The sequence below is a fragment of the Quercus lobata genome, chromosome 2 (assembly GCF_001633185.2).
Source record: "Quercus lobata isolate SW786 chromosome 2, ValleyOak3.0 Primary Assembly, whole genome shotgun sequence".
NCBI lineage: Eukaryota > Viridiplantae > Streptophyta > Magnoliopsida > Fagales > Fagaceae > Quercus > Quercus lobata.
Genome location: NC_044905.1, coordinates 11,758,249 through 11,776,167, shown reverse-complemented (window position 1 = coordinate 11,776,167; position 17,919 = coordinate 11,758,249). Strand labels below are relative to the sequence as shown.

The 17,919-nt window shown below is 39.2% G+C and overlaps 2 protein-coding genes across 2 annotated transcripts; both read right to left on the bottom strand.

The window, feature by feature from the left end:
* Positions 1 to 227: 227 nt before the first annotated feature.
* Positions 228 to 1,088, bottom strand: LOC115977731 (chaperone protein dnaJ 11, chloroplastic-like). The gene has a single exon (XM_031099750.1). It carries the CDS (start codon positions 1,006 to 1,008, stop codon positions 502 to 504), a length of 507 nt encoding a protein of 168 aa, XP_030955610.1. The 5' UTR covers positions 1,009 to 1,088; the 3' UTR covers positions 228 to 501.
* A 12,660-nt stretch (positions 1,089 to 13,748) lies between these two features.
* LOC115977737 (chaperone protein dnaJ 11, chloroplastic-like) lies at positions 13,749 to 14,649 on the bottom strand. The gene has a single exon (XM_031099757.1). It carries the CDS (start codon positions 14,643 to 14,645, stop codon positions 13,989 to 13,991), a length of 657 nt encoding a protein of 218 aa, XP_030955617.1. The 5' UTR covers positions 14,646 to 14,649; the 3' UTR covers positions 13,749 to 13,988.
* Between the last annotated feature and the right edge of the window lie 3,270 nt (positions 14,650 to 17,919).

Below are 17,919 nucleotides of genomic sequence, written 5' to 3'. Positions count from 1 at the left end.
CTCTCTTTTTCCGGAAGTCATTTGAAGTGAAAACAAAGACAGAATTCATTTTCCATGGTCAAGGCTGAAAATTTCGGTCAACAGGAATTCAATTTCCGGAAAATAACGTTTTCCGTCACAGCCAAACGCTCCATTTTCCGAAAATTGATTTCCGGAATTCGTTTGAAGTCGAATCAAACGCAGCCAAAGAGTAAAGGGAATTCTCTGAAAAATAAAAAAAGTACTAATTGAAAGTGGAAAATGCAAAATCTCCATAAATTCAGGCTGTAAAAAAGTCGCCTGATTACAGTTTACAAGGTTACACATATTATATGAGCACAGTTAATAATAATATACTGTGCCTGAGTTCCCTAAACCTAAAATCAAAGCCTGAGCGCTCCTAAGAATCAGATACCCTTGAAACCAGGAATTACAAATCTGACTAAAAAAAACAAGTCTGATATGTAATTTTTAATCAGAAATTCTAGTCCTAATACAAATAATCTTCCAACTTTTTTAAGGCTACCAGCATTGATCGGTCTCCCATCTCCGCCGTGCATACCCAGAAAACCGCGAAGCCATCGTGTCCGTACACGTGGACATTCCCAGCGGCGAATAACTCACAGTTGGCCGGCGACTGTAAAGCACGCGATCGTAATCGGCGCGTTTCTCCGGGTCTGACAGCGTGGCATAGGCTTCGTGGACCTTCAGGAACCGATCCCCAGCTGAGGTCTGACCCCGTTGACCGTTAGATGCAACATCTGGGTGCACAACCCTAGCCAATCTTCTGTATGCAGCCTTAATCTCCTGACACGTGGCACCAGCTTGAATCCCAAGGACCTCGTAGAGTGACGACGTTGTCGTAACGTGGGACCCAGTGGCCGGCCTCTCTGCCGTTGATGTGCAGCAAGCGGCGGAGATACGAAGCGATGAACGGTTCTTGATGGGCTTTGAGGAGGCGGTGGAGGCAACCTTTGAGAAAGCGAAATGGGCTGAGGAGAAAGAAGTTGATGTGGAAATTGAAATCATGATGAAATTTCTTCCTGCTTTGTAAGTTGCTTGACTTATGGACCGTATTGGAAGTTTCTTTGAAAATGGTTTGGTTTGGGAGGGGATGAGTTGGGATTTTATAGGGAGGTGAGTTTACCATGGTTAGTGCAGGGTGGGTTAACGAATCATTACATTCATGGGCTTATCCGTTTCTCAAAAAAAAAAAAAAAACATGGGCTTATCCATATAACGTGATTGGATCTATCATTGGCTGACTCAGCGAACCGTCGGTGTCCATGTGTCCAGCATCTCTCCGCGTACATCTATGTCAAAATAGGCTTTTTTTTTTTTTTTTTTTTTTTTCCAAATAGCATACTTTTATGAAAAATTTAAGGGAAATGCATCTGGCCAAATTTATTTACTTATATAAAATTTTTTAATAATCTAAAAAAGTGTTACAGAACTATATAAGTTTGGCAGGATGCATTTTACCTAAATTTTTCTTAAAACTATAATATTTGACAAAATTAGCATGTCAAGAGCCTTTTTGTTTATGTTTTTCTTTTTATTTGGTTTATAAGATAAATGTGTTAATTAATTCATTAGTTACCCGAATTTACAAAATATGTCCTTTAAAGATTCCAATTCCAAAACATCCCACAAGCAAAAACAAAAACAAAAAATGGGGAAATTTTTTGTTAAATAATTTATTTTAATAAATAATTTCTAAATTAGGAAAGTTGTTAAATTACTTTGCAAAATAGGCTTGCGTGAATGAGAAGTGCTACATCAACAAGATTTTCACAACAAATTTTATGTGGTAATTTTTTTTTTTTTTTTTTTTGAGAAACAAACACACACACACAAGGGAGGGGGAAATAGGTTCTAAGTTGAACTCGCTATTAAGATTATTTTTTTTGCCCACCAAAAATAACTAGTAACAACTAGTGCCGACTCAAGGCCCAGGCAACTTAGGCCTAGGCCTAAGGCCCCACAACAAAATAAAAAATTTCCCTACTAAAAAAAGGCCCCATCTCCCTTAGTAAAATGCCCAAAATTTTATAAAAATATAATATTATTTAAATAATTGGTACTTTTTTTTAAGAGTGATGCTAAAAATACAACAAATTTTACTATAAATTTAGCTGACATGTCACCAATCACATAAAAAAGTAATTCAAACATGAATAAATAAAGTTGTTGAAATTCATCAATTACACTCATAATCACATTTATTGTGAACATTTTGTAGTATTTTTAGTATTTTTCTTTTTCATTTCTAACAAGGCTTTTAAAATAGGAGACCAATAAAAATTTAATCCAATTGAAACCCTAAGACATTTCAAATAAAATGCTGCAAATGTGATAAATCATCAATGATAATTAATCTCCTACTAAGCCACACACCAAATACTATCTATCTATCTTTTTCTCTTAAAAAGAATGTAGGGCCGGGAAACTTATGATCCGGCCCACGCTCTATCCGGGCTTAGGGCCCGTGCCGAGGAGGTACTGTGCCGAGGACGAGTAATCAAAGGCCGAGGGGTTAAGGGGAACAGCTGAGGACGACCCTGTCCTCGGCACTCCAAGGCTTTGGTGAGAAGAGCAACGTCTTAGTGAAGGCCATCCCCAAATAGTTCCCTGAAGGGGATGTGAGTGGAATAGGGCCCACATGGAGGGACGGTGCAAAATAGGTTCAAGGAAAATACGTCCCCTCCGCATTAAACGCACCGGCCAACGTTCTGATCATATTAATGAGAAAAGACGCTTGGGCGGTGTAATTTTGATCCTCACGACTAAACAGAAAAGTAAGAGGGGACAGTTGATGGGACAGGTACAGAAGTAAGTACCTGCCTGATCAACAAGTGGATGGCTAGGATCAACCAAGAAGGACTATATAATGTAAAAGTTAGTGCACCAAAAGGGGGCTGGGAAAAATGGCCAAAAACCAGAGCCTCCCAGCCCGCCTCCAGGAGAAAGACTCCTAAGGCGAAGACGACTTAACCATATATGGATATCACATAAAACCCACCGTTTGGCGACCAAGACCTAACCTTTCAAACCCATGCTCTACAAATGATATTGTTTGGGTCTTTTTACGTGCGAACCCAACACTGTTACGGTCCGTCACGAATCGAGTCCTTATAATTGGCGCCGTCTGTGGGGAAGGCTTGTGTGTTGGCATAGGCGGTAGGTCGAGAGAGTTCTCTTGTCATTTCTAACAGTTGGTTATAGAGTTCTAGTGTAAAGTTCCGCTAGGGGCTATGGTTCTTGATTAGGGGCTACGCTTGGTAGCGTCAATCGCATAGATGGTTCTAGGGGCTTGGCCGAGGAGATAATTCCCCTAAAGCCAAGATCCCACTCCAAAAAAACTGAGTTTTGGACAGAATCAAGGTATTGCATGGTCCTCGGACTCAAGCCTATGGGGAAACCAACTACTTGGATGAGAAAACTAAGTTTTGGACAGAACCAAGGTATTGTATGGTCCTCGGACTCAAACCTATGGGGAAACCAACTACTTGGATGAGAAAACTGAGTTTTGGACAGAACCAAGGTATTGTATGGTCCTCGGACTCAAGCCTATGGGGAAACCAACTACTTGGATGAGAAAACTGAGTTTTGGACAGAACCAAGGTATTGTATGGTCCTCGGACTCAAGCCTATGGGGAAACCAACTACTTGGATGAGAAAATTGAGTTTTGGACAGAACTAAGGTATTGTATGGTCCTCGGACTCAAGCCTATGGGGAAACCAACTACTTGGATGAGAAAATTGAGTTTTGGACAGAACCAAGGTATTATATGGTCCTCGGACTCAAGCCTATGGAGAAACCAACTACTTGGATGAGAAAACTGAGTTTTTGACAGAACCAAGGTATTGTATGGTCCTCGGACTCAAACCTATGGGGAAACCAACTACTTGGATGAGAAAACTGAGTTTTGGACAGAACCAAGGTATTGTATGGTCCTCGGACTCAAACCTATGGGGAAACCAACTACTTGGATGAGAAAACTGAGTTTTAGACAGAACCAAGGTATTGTATGGTCCTCGGACTCAAACCTATGGGGAAACCAACTACTTGGATGAGAAAACTGAGTTTTGGACAGAACCAAGGTATTGTATGGTCCTCGGACTCAAACCTATGGGGAAACCAACTACTTGGATGAGAAAATTGAGTTTTAGACAGAACCAAGGTATTGTATGGTCATCGGACTCAAACCTATGGGGAAACCAACTACTTGGATGAGAAAACTGAGTTTTGACAGAACCAAGATATTGTATGGTCCTCGGACTCAAATCTATGGGGAAACCAACTACTTGGATGAGAAAACTGAGTTTTGGACAGAACCAAGGTATGTATGGTCCTCGGACTCAAACCTATGGGGAAACCAACTACTTGGATGAGAAAACTGAATTTTGGACAGAACCAAGGTATTGTATGGTCCTCGGACTCAAACCTATGGGGAAACCAACTACTTGGATGAGAAAATCGAGTTTTGGATAGAACCAAGGCATTGCATGGTCCTCAGACTCAAGCCTATGGGGAAACCAAGTACTTATCAATATCAAAATCGAGTTTTGGACAGAACCAAGGTATTGTATGGTCCTCGGACTCAAACCTATAGGGAAACCAATTACTTTAAAGAAACCTGGGCTCTAAGCAGGACTTAGCTACTACACATGACATTTAAAATGGTGCCTATGTCTTCGTTGAATAGGGGTTAGAAATGAGTTCGAGGCTCTGCGAGTGCAGGTAAGTTAGGGTTTTGAAACATGATGTTAAAATGTATCGCATGCGCAAATATTCAAACATGTTAAGATAAATTAGTTCAGAATTCATAAACAATAGCAAGTATCAACAAGGGCAACTAACAAGTAATTCAAGGGAAAAAGGAAGAAAAAGATTTCATATATACATATTCAATAGGTTCAAACTACCAGTAGATTACGAAGTTTTCAAAATGAATAAGAAACAATCTAATTGTTAAACCGAAAACAAATACGGAACCTAACCAGGGTTTCTATTTCTTTAGTTTTGCGTCGGCCACGTCCTGGGAAGGCGGAATGGAATCAGTTTTGGCGCCCTGGAGGATAGCCCCTTCTGGGGAAGGTTGAACAGGGTCAGTATCAGTACTCTTGGGGACCACAGCAAGGGGAATTACTTGTGGGGGCTGGGCAAGTGTGGCTGGTTCCCCAGCACTAGACGCCTGAGTGCCAACCACGGGCTCAGTAACCTCTTTAGGTGCCCCAGGATCCGTATGCTGAGATATTTCTAGCACATCCTGAAGTTCTTCCTCTTTGAGCATCTTGCCAGGAGAGCCACTGACCTGTAAGTCTTCCGACTGAGTGACCCCTTCCTCGGGTTGGTCACCTATAGCCACGGAGCTGGAGGAAGCGGCCTCGCGGATGGCTGTAGGGTAGAATATGTTCTCCGCCTTCCACAAATCAGATGAAGCATCCACCCCAGCTCGCTTCAATGCCTCTTCCCAAACCTGGGAGCAATAAAACCTGCATACTCCAGGGATCTGGGCTTTAAGGATGGTTTGGGTTTCAGCCACCCCCGCATTATAACCATCATCATCGGCCATTTCCTTGGCAACTTCTGCCTCATTTTTGGCAAACTCGGCCTCCCACTTGGCCCTTAGGGCTTCATCACGGGCATATTCTGTCACCCCTTTGTCATGCTCGGCCGCGGCCAGCTTCTTATTTAAACCCTCCATCAGATCTTTGGCTATTTACAACTGATCCTCGGCTTCAAGTAGACGCTTTGTTTAGCCCGTGGCCTGTTTTTAAGCACTAGCTAGGCCCGCCGAGGCGCTATCCCTTTCGCGAATAGCAGCTGTTAGGTCAGCCTTGGCCTTGGTGAGTTCATCCTCAGAGGCTTGGAGGGTCTTCGAGGCCGTTATGCGCTTGGTGCGTTCATTCTCGGTCGCCTTACTCTTATTGTTCACCTCTTCCTCCATCCTATAGGTGGCCTGGAGAGCCTGGTAAGGGAAATAAACACATAGTTAATAACGAACCAGGAGCGGGAATTAATAAGGCTTTAGGTTTCAAGAAACCTTACCATGCCCAAGTACCTCTTAGTACTGAGGAAGACCTCCTGCATCCTCATTTTTCTCAGACCATCCATGTCGGCAGGGAGCAGCATGGTTCTCCCTAGTGCATCTGCCACGTAGCCACCCTCGCCGTCTCCAGCGTCCCTCATGGATGCAGTGTCCAATAGCGAACCCCCATGAAGCATTGGGGCTGGAAGCCAGGCATTCGGCGAGGACTGGGCCTCTATCCCCTTTCCCTTGCCTTGAAAGGATTGGACTTCAGCTTCTTTGTCCTTACTCTGGTGTCCAATTTTCAGTTGTTTAGTGCGCGGGGCCTCTTCTTTCTCCTTGGAAGGTTGGGATTTTCCCTCGTCTATGACTTCCTTGCCCTTGGGACTCCTCTTTCTCTTTGGATCAGTGCCTTCAGGTCGAGGAGGCCGAGCTAGTTGGGAGGAAGCAGGAAGTGCGGGATGGGGGGATTGTGGCTGTGACTTGGTGGAAGATGACCTGGTCTGGATAGTCTGAGGCCGAGGTGGTGGGGAAGGAGCATTGGGTTGTGGCGTTCTCTGCGTATCCTTCCCAGGTTGGCCTTCGAGGAGTTCGAGAAGGGGGGTCAGGGGCATTCTCTTGAGTCCCATCTCGGCTTGAGAAGAGGTGCCTACTAACGACAATTCTGCCTCAGACAAGGCTAGGTCACCTAGGTCACCAGGAGGATCCTCAGATTGGAGGGCTAGACCAAATACCCCAAAACCTTCCTCAGGCCGATCTAGCTCGCCTTCGTCCTCTGCTAATGGATGAGACGAGAAAGGGCCCACCAGTGGGATGTTCACGGGGACAGATGGTTCCCGGGAGATAAGAAATCCTTTCTCGACTACGGTAATTTTTGGAAGCCAAGGGCGGCTGGCACTGATCACATGCCTTGCGTCCGTAAATGACTTCTGAACAGGAGGGTACCCTAGTATTTTGTGAGCTGCTCGGACTTGACCATCTCCGTCATTTACAAAAACTACCGCTTGTAAAACAGTCTCCAAGTCCGCCCGGTTGACTAAGTGAAAATGCCGTTGGAAAGTGTGTTGATCTACAAAAAGAAAAACACGCATGCATGGTTAGTTACCAAACAACATCAGATTAAAATGGTGTTAAGGCTCATCGCCCTTCCGTCCCCAATACCCCACCTGGTTCTCCTTCTTCTATGGGGCACGGATTGCCATCGTGCCATTCACCAGAGACGATAAGAAAATCCTTGTTTAATCCCTTGTTGGAGTCAGGGAGGCATTGGATTAATCGAACCCTTTCATCCCTTGACTTCATATAAAAGATTTTCACCTTCAACTTTTGGAGATTATAGCACCAGTTCACATCATGGTGGATCAGTCTTAACCCCATCTTCTTGTTTAAAGCGTCTACACAACCCAAAATCCTAAAAACGTTGTCGGCGCACTGGGTGGGGGTTAATTAGAAGTGCCTGAGGTAACCCCTCGTTACCGGCCCCATAGGGATTCTCATACCCCCCTCTACAAAGGCGAGGACGGGAATTACCACCGCGCCCGTTTCCCTCTTATAATACCACTCCCCCATCTTACAATGCTTCAGACTTACATTGAGAGGAATCCTATAATCGACGATGAACTTATTCATCGCCTCTTCAGTATCTACTAATTTCCTTAGTCTCAAATTATCCATCTCTACGATTTACTAAACAAAACCAACCCGTGACGGGAGAAGAAAGGGAATCAACGAAAACAAACCCAGAAAAGAAAAAACACGAGTTAATGGAGGTAGGGAAATTACATAAAAGAGGAAAGGCGCTTCGGATAGGCTTTTTGTGCTGGAGATAGACTAGAATTTGGACGAACATTCAGATGAACCCAGAATATACGCGCTAGAACTCTTAAGTTCAAAACTGAAAAGGCAGATCCGTTCCAAAAAATCTCTTATACTTTCTAGGGTAACTGCACAAATTTTCCCGCCCATAAAGACCAAGCGATCACGACCGTTCGATCTTCATCATACTGTAGAACGTTAGAAACACAAAGCCGCCCGCATTTAATGAGGCCACGTTTCGCCTTCCAAGGGCTTTAGGAACGTATTTAGGGCAAATAAAAAGTCTCGGGAACCGATAGGTGACAAGGATGGACAGGCATTGGCATTGTCAGATATGTGATGTTATCAAAACCCTCCTATCCGTCCGAGGAGTCGGATAACAGGATTTTGGGGGCTATTGTAGGGCCGGGAAACTTATGATCCGGCCCACACTCTATCCGGGCTCAGGGCCCGTGCCGAGGAGGTAGTGTGCCGAGGACGAGTAATCAAAGGCCGAGGGGTTAAGGGAAACAACTGAGGACGACCCTGTCCTCGGCACTCCAAGGCTTTGGTGAGAAGAGCAACGTCTTAGTGAAGGTCATCCCCAAATAGTTCCCTGAAGGGGATGTGAGTGGAATAGGGCCCACATGGAGGGACGGTGCAAAATAGGTTCAAGGAAAATACGTCCCCTCCGCATTAAACGCACCGGCCAACGTTCTGATCATATTAATGAGAAAAGACGTTTGGGTGGTGTAACTTCGATCCTCACAACTAAACAGAAAAGTAAGAGGGGACAGTTGATGGAACAGGTACAGAAGTAAGTACCTGCCTGATTAACAAGTGGATGGCTAGGATCAACCAAGAAGGACTATATAATGTAAAAGTTAGTGCACCAAAAGGGGGCTGGGAAAAATGGCCAAAAACCAGAGCCTCCCAGCCCGCCTCCAGGAGAAAGACTCCTAAGGCGAAGACGACTTAACCATGTATGGATATCACATAAAATCCACCGTTTGGCGACCAAGGCCTAGCATTTCAAACCCACGCTCTACAAATGATGTTGTTTGGGCATTTTTACGTGCGAACCCAACACTGTTACGGTCCGTCACGAATCGAGTCCTTACAAAGAATATATAAAATTAAAATTTAGATTACAACTGTACTTAACTATGCATAATCATATATCCAAGTTAAAGTAAGTTCCTTTTGATTCAACTATAATATTCAATCTTCTATATGAAATTAATCTTAGTTTAATTAGTATTATTCATCAATTTATGTATTTATATCAAATTAGTCTTAATTGAATTAGTATTATATAATTTTATTTAATTAATGTTTACATATAAAAATGTCCCATATAAAAAATTTGCCTTAGGCCCCAAATTTTGTTGGACTGGCCCTGGTAACAACCTGTATTTTATGATTTACTGTGAACATAATATTTCTCTTCATTAATTTGTACATCCAAAAGACAAGCTTCACATGTGTTATGCTAAATTATCTTGCTAACTACTTTCTCAAATAATAATAAAAAAAATTAAAAAAATTAAAAAAAAAAAAAAAAAAACTTGCTAACTAGATATGTGTCCAAGTATACTATTCTTTTTGAAAGATAAATTTCATTATTTTAGAGGAAAATCGCATTTAAAGAAAAAGAGATTCACTCAAAATATGAAACGACCATGATACAATTTCATGCACATTAATCATGTCAACATAGAGGCAGAGGCGGAGCCAAGGGGGGTCGAGGGGGGGCCACTGCCCCCCCTAGCCCACCCAAATTTTTTTTTTTTTTTTTTGATACTATCATTTTTATTTTCAGTTTTGAAGGTGAGAATAGTTGTTGGTTTTTTTTTTTTTTTTTTAATTGACTAGTTTTGGTTGCTGATGAAGTTGTGAAAAATGAAATATATGTATATATATTTTATACTTGTTTTCCTAATCATTAATGGAACAAAATCACCTTAGCTACTTAACATATTTGTTGTTTCTATTTTTTTTCTTTTTAAATACATAAGATATATGTGCATAAAATGCATATATCTTATACAAGTTTTGCCCCCCCTTAACTCAAATTCTAGCTCCGCCACTGCATAGAGGGGTGGAGTTATCTCTTGGATAGACAAATTTAGTGTTTGAACTCTTCTCTCCAAAAGAAAAGTTTAAGAAAAGCTAAGTTTAAAATTGTGTTATTTTAGCAAATAATTTTAAAAAATAAAATAATTGGTCAAGGCAAGAATCATAGAGAATTTACTATTTGTTTGCTTTACTCCCCTTGCACGAAAGTTAGTTTCTTAGAAGATGTGACAAAGCTCCAACTTCCATAGACTAACCAATAGAATCCTACAATTTATGGTTATATTAAGGTTTTTTTTATACCAGTTATTACTAAAAACTAAAAATTAAAACTATTGTAATAAAATAATTTTTAAATATCTAAATAGTGTTATAAAACCCAATTTTAAAGTTAAGTTTGTATTTTTCTCAATTTGTATCTTATAAACAGTGTCCATAAACCCACTAAAAAAAGTACCCACTGAGAAACACGCAAATCACGTTTCCTAAACTCAAAACTGAAATTGAAAACTGAAAAATACTGTAGCGAAATAATTTTTAAATGTGTGAATAGTATCGTGGGACCCATTTTTAATGAAAAAGTTGCTGAAAAGTGAAATTTGTGGGTCCGTGAACAGTACACGATGTGTTGTGATTGGTCCAAAAAAATTTGAAAAGTCAAAGTTTGCGGCTACTGTTCATTGAACAGTGCATGAACAGTTGCCGCAAACCCAAAACGCGTGAAAAAAAAAAAAAAATAAATAAATAAAAGAAAGAAAACGCAGACGCAGGATTGGGCGAAAACGCCCAATCCAAACGCACTCTAAAAGTAATCTGGTAAAGTATCTCACTGGGCCACTCATTCAAAAGAGAATTTGAAAACCTACGAAAAGGAAATCAGTTAATTGGAGGGCATTAATGTGATGGCGACCTAAACTTCTTTGATATTTACATCAAAACCCACTAGAAAAGTAAAAACAAAAATAATAGCCTCCTTATTAATGAATATAACAGAATATGTTACAATAAACAAAACAATGTCAAGCCTAGCATTGTGAGATAAATAACATACAAAATGATTAAATAAAATTGATTTCAATTCTGGACTTGAAAAGGCTAGGGGGCTATTTAGTTTTAACAAAACCATCACTCATCACTCCTTACTTAATTTTTATCACTCATCACTCATCACTTAAAATACCATAATTTCCTAAACCCCACAACTTTGGCACACTGTTTTCGGCTTCTCATCACTCAAATATTTATACTTTTCGTGGGACCCATATCTGACCCACTACTTGAGCACCATTCCCGCGTGTATCCTCTCTCTCCCCATAAACCCCCTTTTCTCTTTTTCTTTTTTTTTCCCCATCACTCTCCCCCAATACCCAGACACACGGTTCTCTCTTCCTCTTTGCCCTTCCATTCTCTTCCTCTCACAGAGTCCAAACAGCATCGATCTCCACCTCATCGAGTACAAACAGTGCCGATCTCCACCGGCACCCAGCTTGCAAGATCACCTCCAACGGGCAGCAATGACACCGATCTCCTTCATCATGACCCATGAATTTTTTGCTTCGCCCTCCTTTATTTTGTTATTGTGGCTCTATACATCTCTCTGGTTTGAGTTAGGAATTTTGTGGGTATATCAGTGATGGGTTTCCTTTGTATGGGTTTGGTGCTTGTAATTTCCTCTTTGATTCATTGATTTTCCAATCTGGTGGGTTTCAAATTTTGGTCAAAGTATTGAGTGTTTTGAGGCCTTTTCGAATCCTTGACATTAATTTAAGATTACCCATTTTGTATTGTGTACTAAGTTCTACCACACGAGTGGATTTGCATTGATGATCTGAGTTGTGTTTGACAAATTATAATCTTTGAATGTGGGTTATGTGACAGTATAGGATGGAGTGGCAGACTAGGATGAGAGAGAGCAACTACTAGTGGGTATGAAGAGGCCGACTTGGGAAGAGAAGAGAAAGAGATTAATGGAAGGGAAATGAGTTTGGTCTGGTATGAAGAGAGCCGTTAGGGGAGCAAAGGTTGGCATTGAAATGACTATACACTGACCGTAGGCCTATTAGTTGAGTGAAATTACTAAAATGCCACCATAACTCTATTTCCATAACTTGAAAACACTTAAAACTTGTTTTCAGTTTCCATAACCCATCACTAAAAAACAGAGAATTGAGTGATGGAAACGAAACTTGAAAACACAGCCAAACAAACTTCTTCTCCGTGGAACCCACAAGTTTTGAGTTATGAGTGATGAAAACAGAATGATGAGTGATGAATTTCGGGCCCGTTTGGTAGGGCATTTCAAGCAATCTTTTGGGCATTTTAAACACATTTACACACATTTTCACACATTTTCCACCCATACGTATATCAAAAACACCCAAACAACATTACTCAAACTCCTCTACCAAACACCTTTGAAAACTTGTAAATCCACACAGCCCTAGATTACAACCATTTGAGTCTATGTCCTTATCATGTTAAATATATAAAAGAAGAGAACAAATGAATCAAGTAGGCCTTGTTTGATTTTTTTTTTTATCACTCATCACTCCTCACTCAATTTCCGTCACTCATCACTCAATTTTTCACACTTGTTTGGCATCATCGCCCAATTTCCATTACTCAATATTTTTCACACTATTTATGGACCCCACACTTGTCACTTTGTCAGATTTTTTTTTTTCAATACCCAAACTCACCAAATCCATAAAAAAAAATTTAAAAAAAAAAAAGAAAAGAAAGAAAGAACTGAACCCAGTGAAAGAAGAAGGAAAAAAAAAACAAAAAAACACAGCCAACGGAGACCAGTGAAAGAAGAAGAAAAAAGAAAAGAAAAAAAGAACTCAGCCAACGTGAAAGAAGAAGAAAAAAAGAACCCAGGCAACGCGAAAGGAGAAGAAAAAAGAAAAGAAAAAAAAAAGAACCCAGCCAACGTGAAAGAAGAAGAAAGAAAAATGAAAAAGAAAGAAAGAAGAAAGCCAACGGAGACAGTACTGAAAGAAGAAAGAAAAGTGGAGGAAAAAAGGAAAAAAATGGTCAAAAGTTACAGCTATGGGTCTTTTTAAGTGTGTTTATTTATAGAAATGTCATTGAGTTATGAGTTATGGAAACTGAAAACAGCCAAAATGTGTTTTCAGTTTCCATAACTCATAACTCAAAAATAAAAAAATTGAGTAATGGAAATAGAATTATGAAAACAGAATTATCGTTTGCCAAACAAATATTGAGTTATAAGTCCGATCATTTTTGAGTTATGAAAACTGATAATTGGGTTATCAAAATTGAAAATCCAAACAGACGGTAATATTCAAACTCAAGTCGGTTTGCTTGCAGCCTTACACACAGTAGTTCGACCATTTTGAATCGGAGCTTAGCTGATTCTACGGCTTTACCACGGAAATCGGAGACAGAGGGCCCCAATGCGACGTGACAGTTACCTGTTGGTCAAAAAGACAATGTCTTATCGGATTACGTGGCTGTTTGGATAAAACCCTGTCTCCCGTCTCCTGTTTTTGTGAGCACACTGACTACGGCTCACTGGTTTGTGGATCCGAGTTTGTGGTTTATACTTCATAGTTCATACTGTGTTCAAAGAAATACTGCGGATCCTAAAATGGTAATGGACAATCTTTATAAACTCACAATCATTTCTCTATAATCTATAGGTTTTTTACTAACTAATGTCACTTTTTATCAAAAAAATAAAAAATAACTATTTTTTTTGTCACTTTTTAAATTTTTTATACATAAAATTAAGGCCTATGTTAATTGGACCATAATCTATATACTAATAAGAAATTGATTTAAAAACAAAAATTAAAAAGTAAGGATTTGATTTACCATAAAGAGTAAAGGGAATTCGCGGAAAGTGGAAAATGCAAAATCTCCATAAATTCAGGCTGTAAAAAAGTCGCCTGATTACAGATTACAAGGTTAATACACACATATTATATGTGCACAGTTTACTAATACACAAAGCCTGAGCTCCAAGACAAGAAGATACCCTTGAAACCAGGAATTACATTAATCTATCTAAACAAAAAAACAAAGTCTGATTTGTAATTTTTGTCCTAAGTACTAAAAAAGTCTTCATGCTTTTTTAGGCTACCAGCATTGATCTGTCTCCCATTTCCGGCGTGTATACCCAGCAAATCGCGAAGCCATCGTGTCCGTACACGTGGACATTCCCAGCGAAGAAAACCTCACATTAGGCTGGCGACTGTAAAGCACGCGATCGTAGTCGGCGCGTTTCTCAGGGTCTGACAGCGTAGCATAGGCTTCATGAACCTTCATGAACTGATCCCCAGCTGAGGTCTGACCCCTTTGACCCTTAGTTGCAACATCGGGGTGCACAACCCTAGCTAATCTTCTGTACGCAGCCTTAATCTCCTGACACGTGGCACCAGCTTGAATCCCAAGGACATCGTAGAGTGACGATGTTGTAGCAGTGTGGGACCCAGTAGTCGGCCTCTCCGCCGTTGATGTGCAAGCGGCGGAGATACGAAGTGATGAACGGCTCTTGATGGAGTTTGAGGAAACCTTTGGGGAAAGGAAAGGGGCTCTGGAGAATGAAGTTGATGTGGAAATTGAAATCATGATGAATTCTTTTTTTTCTGTTTTGTAAAGTTGTAGACTTTGCTGTGGTTTTGGAAGTTTGGAACCTTTGATGGTTTGGGAGTGGACGAGTTGGGATTTTATAGAAAGGTGGGAATTGGGTTTACCATGGTTAGTATAACCAGGGTGGGTTAACAAATCAAACATACGTACGCTTATCCATATAACGTGATTCGATCTATCCTAAACTGACTCAGCGAAACGTAGGTGTCCAAGAATCCAGCATCTCTCCGCGTTTATCTACGACAAAAGATATTCTCAAAAAAAAAAAATCTACGACAAAAGTTTTTTTTTTTTTTTTTTGGAGCATTACGACAAAAGTTTTTGTTGTTCACTTTTTCTTTTTTGGTGACTGGTGTATAAGATAAATGTGTAGTTAATGCATTGTTTACCCCGAGTTTACAAAATGTGTCCCCTTAATCTTGAATCCCAAAACATCCCACAAACAAACAAAAATAAGACACATTTTTGTTAAATAATTTATTTTAAAATTTTACCAATTCAAGGACGATGTGAAATTTATTGCAAAATAGTTTTTCAAAAATATTACGTCAACACTATTTTTACAATAAATTTTAAACGATAAATTATTATCAATTCTAAATAAAACTTACCGTTGAAATAATTTTTTTGTCTATCAATAATAACTAGTAACAATTTGTTACTTAATATTTGTTGTGAAAATATTTACGACATAATATATCTCTTCGTGAATTTATATATCCAAAAAGATTAGTTTAGCATATGTTATGCTAAATCAACATACTAACTATATATGTGTCCAAGTATACTAGTCTTTTTGAAAGATAATTCATTATTGGGTAGTGTTAACAGACACCATAAGGTGTTATGTTAAAGAATTGCTTTATGTCAGATTTTTAACTAGTTTTATAAGGTGTAGAGTTAATGGAGTTAATTTTCTGAGTTTTATCTATTACTTCAGTGGTATTTTCAGCCACTTTCTTTGATTCATGCCATTTTTCTTATTAACTAAATTTCACAATAATTCATCCTTAAAGAGCACCTTATAATGCTTGTTAATATTTTCCTTTATTGTTTGAGAGGAAACTCTTATTTTACGAAAAATAGATTCACTCAAAATCCACAACGCCATGTCACATTAGTCATTTCAACATAGTGGGGTGGAATTATCTCTTAGAGAGACAAGTTTTAGTATTTGAACTCGTCTCTCCAAAAGACAAGTATTAAAAAAAAAAAATATTTCACTAGTTAATTAAGTTTAAAATAGGGTTATTTTAGCAAATAATTTATAAAATAAAATTTTTGAAAGAATTGTGAAGGCAAGAATCATAGATAATTTGATGATTTGTTTGCTTTCCTCCCTTGCACGATAGTTTCTTGTAGGCGTAAATACACTTTTGATCCCTACATTTTAGGCCATTTCTCGATTTGGTCCCTAAACTGATTTTGCTCCTCTGTCAGTCCTTGATTTTTCAAAATCGTTTTTAAAATCGTCCCTACCGTCAACCCAGTTACAGAAGAAGCTGATGTGGCAAACGAAGTGCATACATGGCATGTTAATCGCTGATGTGGCAAATAAAATAATATTAAAAAAAATTATTTTGCTTTTAAAAATGACAAGTCAGCATTTTAATTAATAAAAAATTTTAAAAAAAAAACAAAAAAACCTTTTTTTCAATTTTAAATAACAATATATAGTTTCAATTTTTCTTGAACTTTCTTAAGAAACAAACATTAAGTTAACACCTCTACTCATTCTAGGCTGGCATGTTTGTGTTTGTGTTTATATCTATTTCATTTTCTTCTTTCTTTTTAAGATAAACCAAAAAAAGAAAAGTCAAAATAAAAATAACTTAATAAATATGTGTTTGTATCTTTCTTTGTTCAGATCCTTTTTCCTTCTTTTTTTTTTTCAGATCCTCTCTTTCTCTATCTCTTGGTGCATATATGTGTGTGTATCTTTCTTTGTTCAAGCTTTCATTCCCTCTCTCTCTCTCTCTCCAAACCTGACTCTCTAATCTTTGGGTTTTCTGTGGGGTGGTTGGTAATGGAGGTGGAGATCGGTGATCGGGGTGGAGATCAGTGTGGTTGGGGTGGTCGAGGTGGAGATCGGTAATCCACGGGTCTTGGATTATGGGTTTGGTTGGAGATGGAGATGGAGATGGTTGGGTTTGGTCAAGGTGGAGATTGGTGGTCGGGGTGGTTGTTTTTGTTGGAGTGGGCTGGGTTTTTTTGGGTTTGGTCGGGGTGGTCGTTTTTGTTGGAGAAGGCTGGGTTTTTCTAGGTTTGATCGAGGTGGAGATTGGTGGTCTTTTTTGTACTATTTAGTTGACCGTGACTTGGACTGGGCTTCGACCAGGTGGATTCGGTGTTGTTGATGGCGAGTTGATGGTGGATTTGGGTTTGTTGAAGGCGGATTTGGTGTTGTTGATGGCAGATTATTTGTTGTTTTTTGGATCAGGGTGTTGTTTGATGAAGTTCTAGGTTGGAGGTTTTTGGGTTGGAGGTTTGATAATTTTTATGGGTTGGTTTTCTCATGTTGGTTTGGATTTGATGAATTTTTCATGTTCTGGAGGTTTCGGTGAAGGAGAGGGATTTTGTATGAAATTTTGCATTGTTCTGGGTTTGATTGTTCTTGGATTCGAGAAGAACATTCTTGTGTTCTTAGCTAAAAAATAATGGAAGCAATAATAATAATAATAATAATATCAGATTTAAAAGATTGTTTTTTAAAAAAAAAAAAAAAATTTAGTTTGAATTAAATTGAAATGAAAAATATAAATTATTTTTATTTTTTAATTAAACTGACATGGCGTTTTTTTAATTTAAAAAATGTAGACGTGGCGTTTAAAAAATATGAAATAAAATATTTTATTATTATTTTATTAATTGACTTTGACACCTGACACTTCCGTTTGCCACGTCAGTTTCTTCCGTAACCGGGTTAACGATAGAGACGATTTTAAAAACGATTTTGAAAAATCAGGGACTGACATAGGAGCAAAATCAGTTTAGGAACCAAATCGAGAAATTACCCAAAATATAGGGACCAAAAGTGTATTTATGCCTTACTTGTAAGATATGATGAAGCTCCACCTTCTATCAATTAACTAATAGGGTAGTGGTACTACCATCTATGGTTAATATTAAAAGTGATAATGCAATGTAGGAGCAGAGGCATGTTATGCTTTGGCGCCCCCCCCCCCCCCCCCCCCCCCCCAAAATTTTTTAAAACCTCTATAATAGTAGGAAGAAATAGGTCTCACACTTTCTCATTTAAGAGCTGGCCCCCCATGAGAAAAACTTGGCCCCTCCTCCAATTCGTAGCCATAAAAATGCCCTACCCCAAATTCCTACTTTTCATCTTTTTGTCTTTTCCTTTCATTCTCTAAGACATGTCGGTCATATCTCACACTTTTTTTCTAAATTGAGGCCATAT

Bases quoted from the DNA above. Each gene is read 5' to 3' on its own strand.
- LOC115977731 (XM_031099750.1), bottom strand. From the start codon at position 1,008: ATGATTTCAATTTCCACATCAACTTCTTTCTCCTCAGCCCATTTCGCT.
- LOC115977737 (XM_031099757.1), bottom strand. From the start codon at position 14,645: ATGTTTGATTTGTTAACCCACCCTGGTTATACTAACCATGGTAAACCC.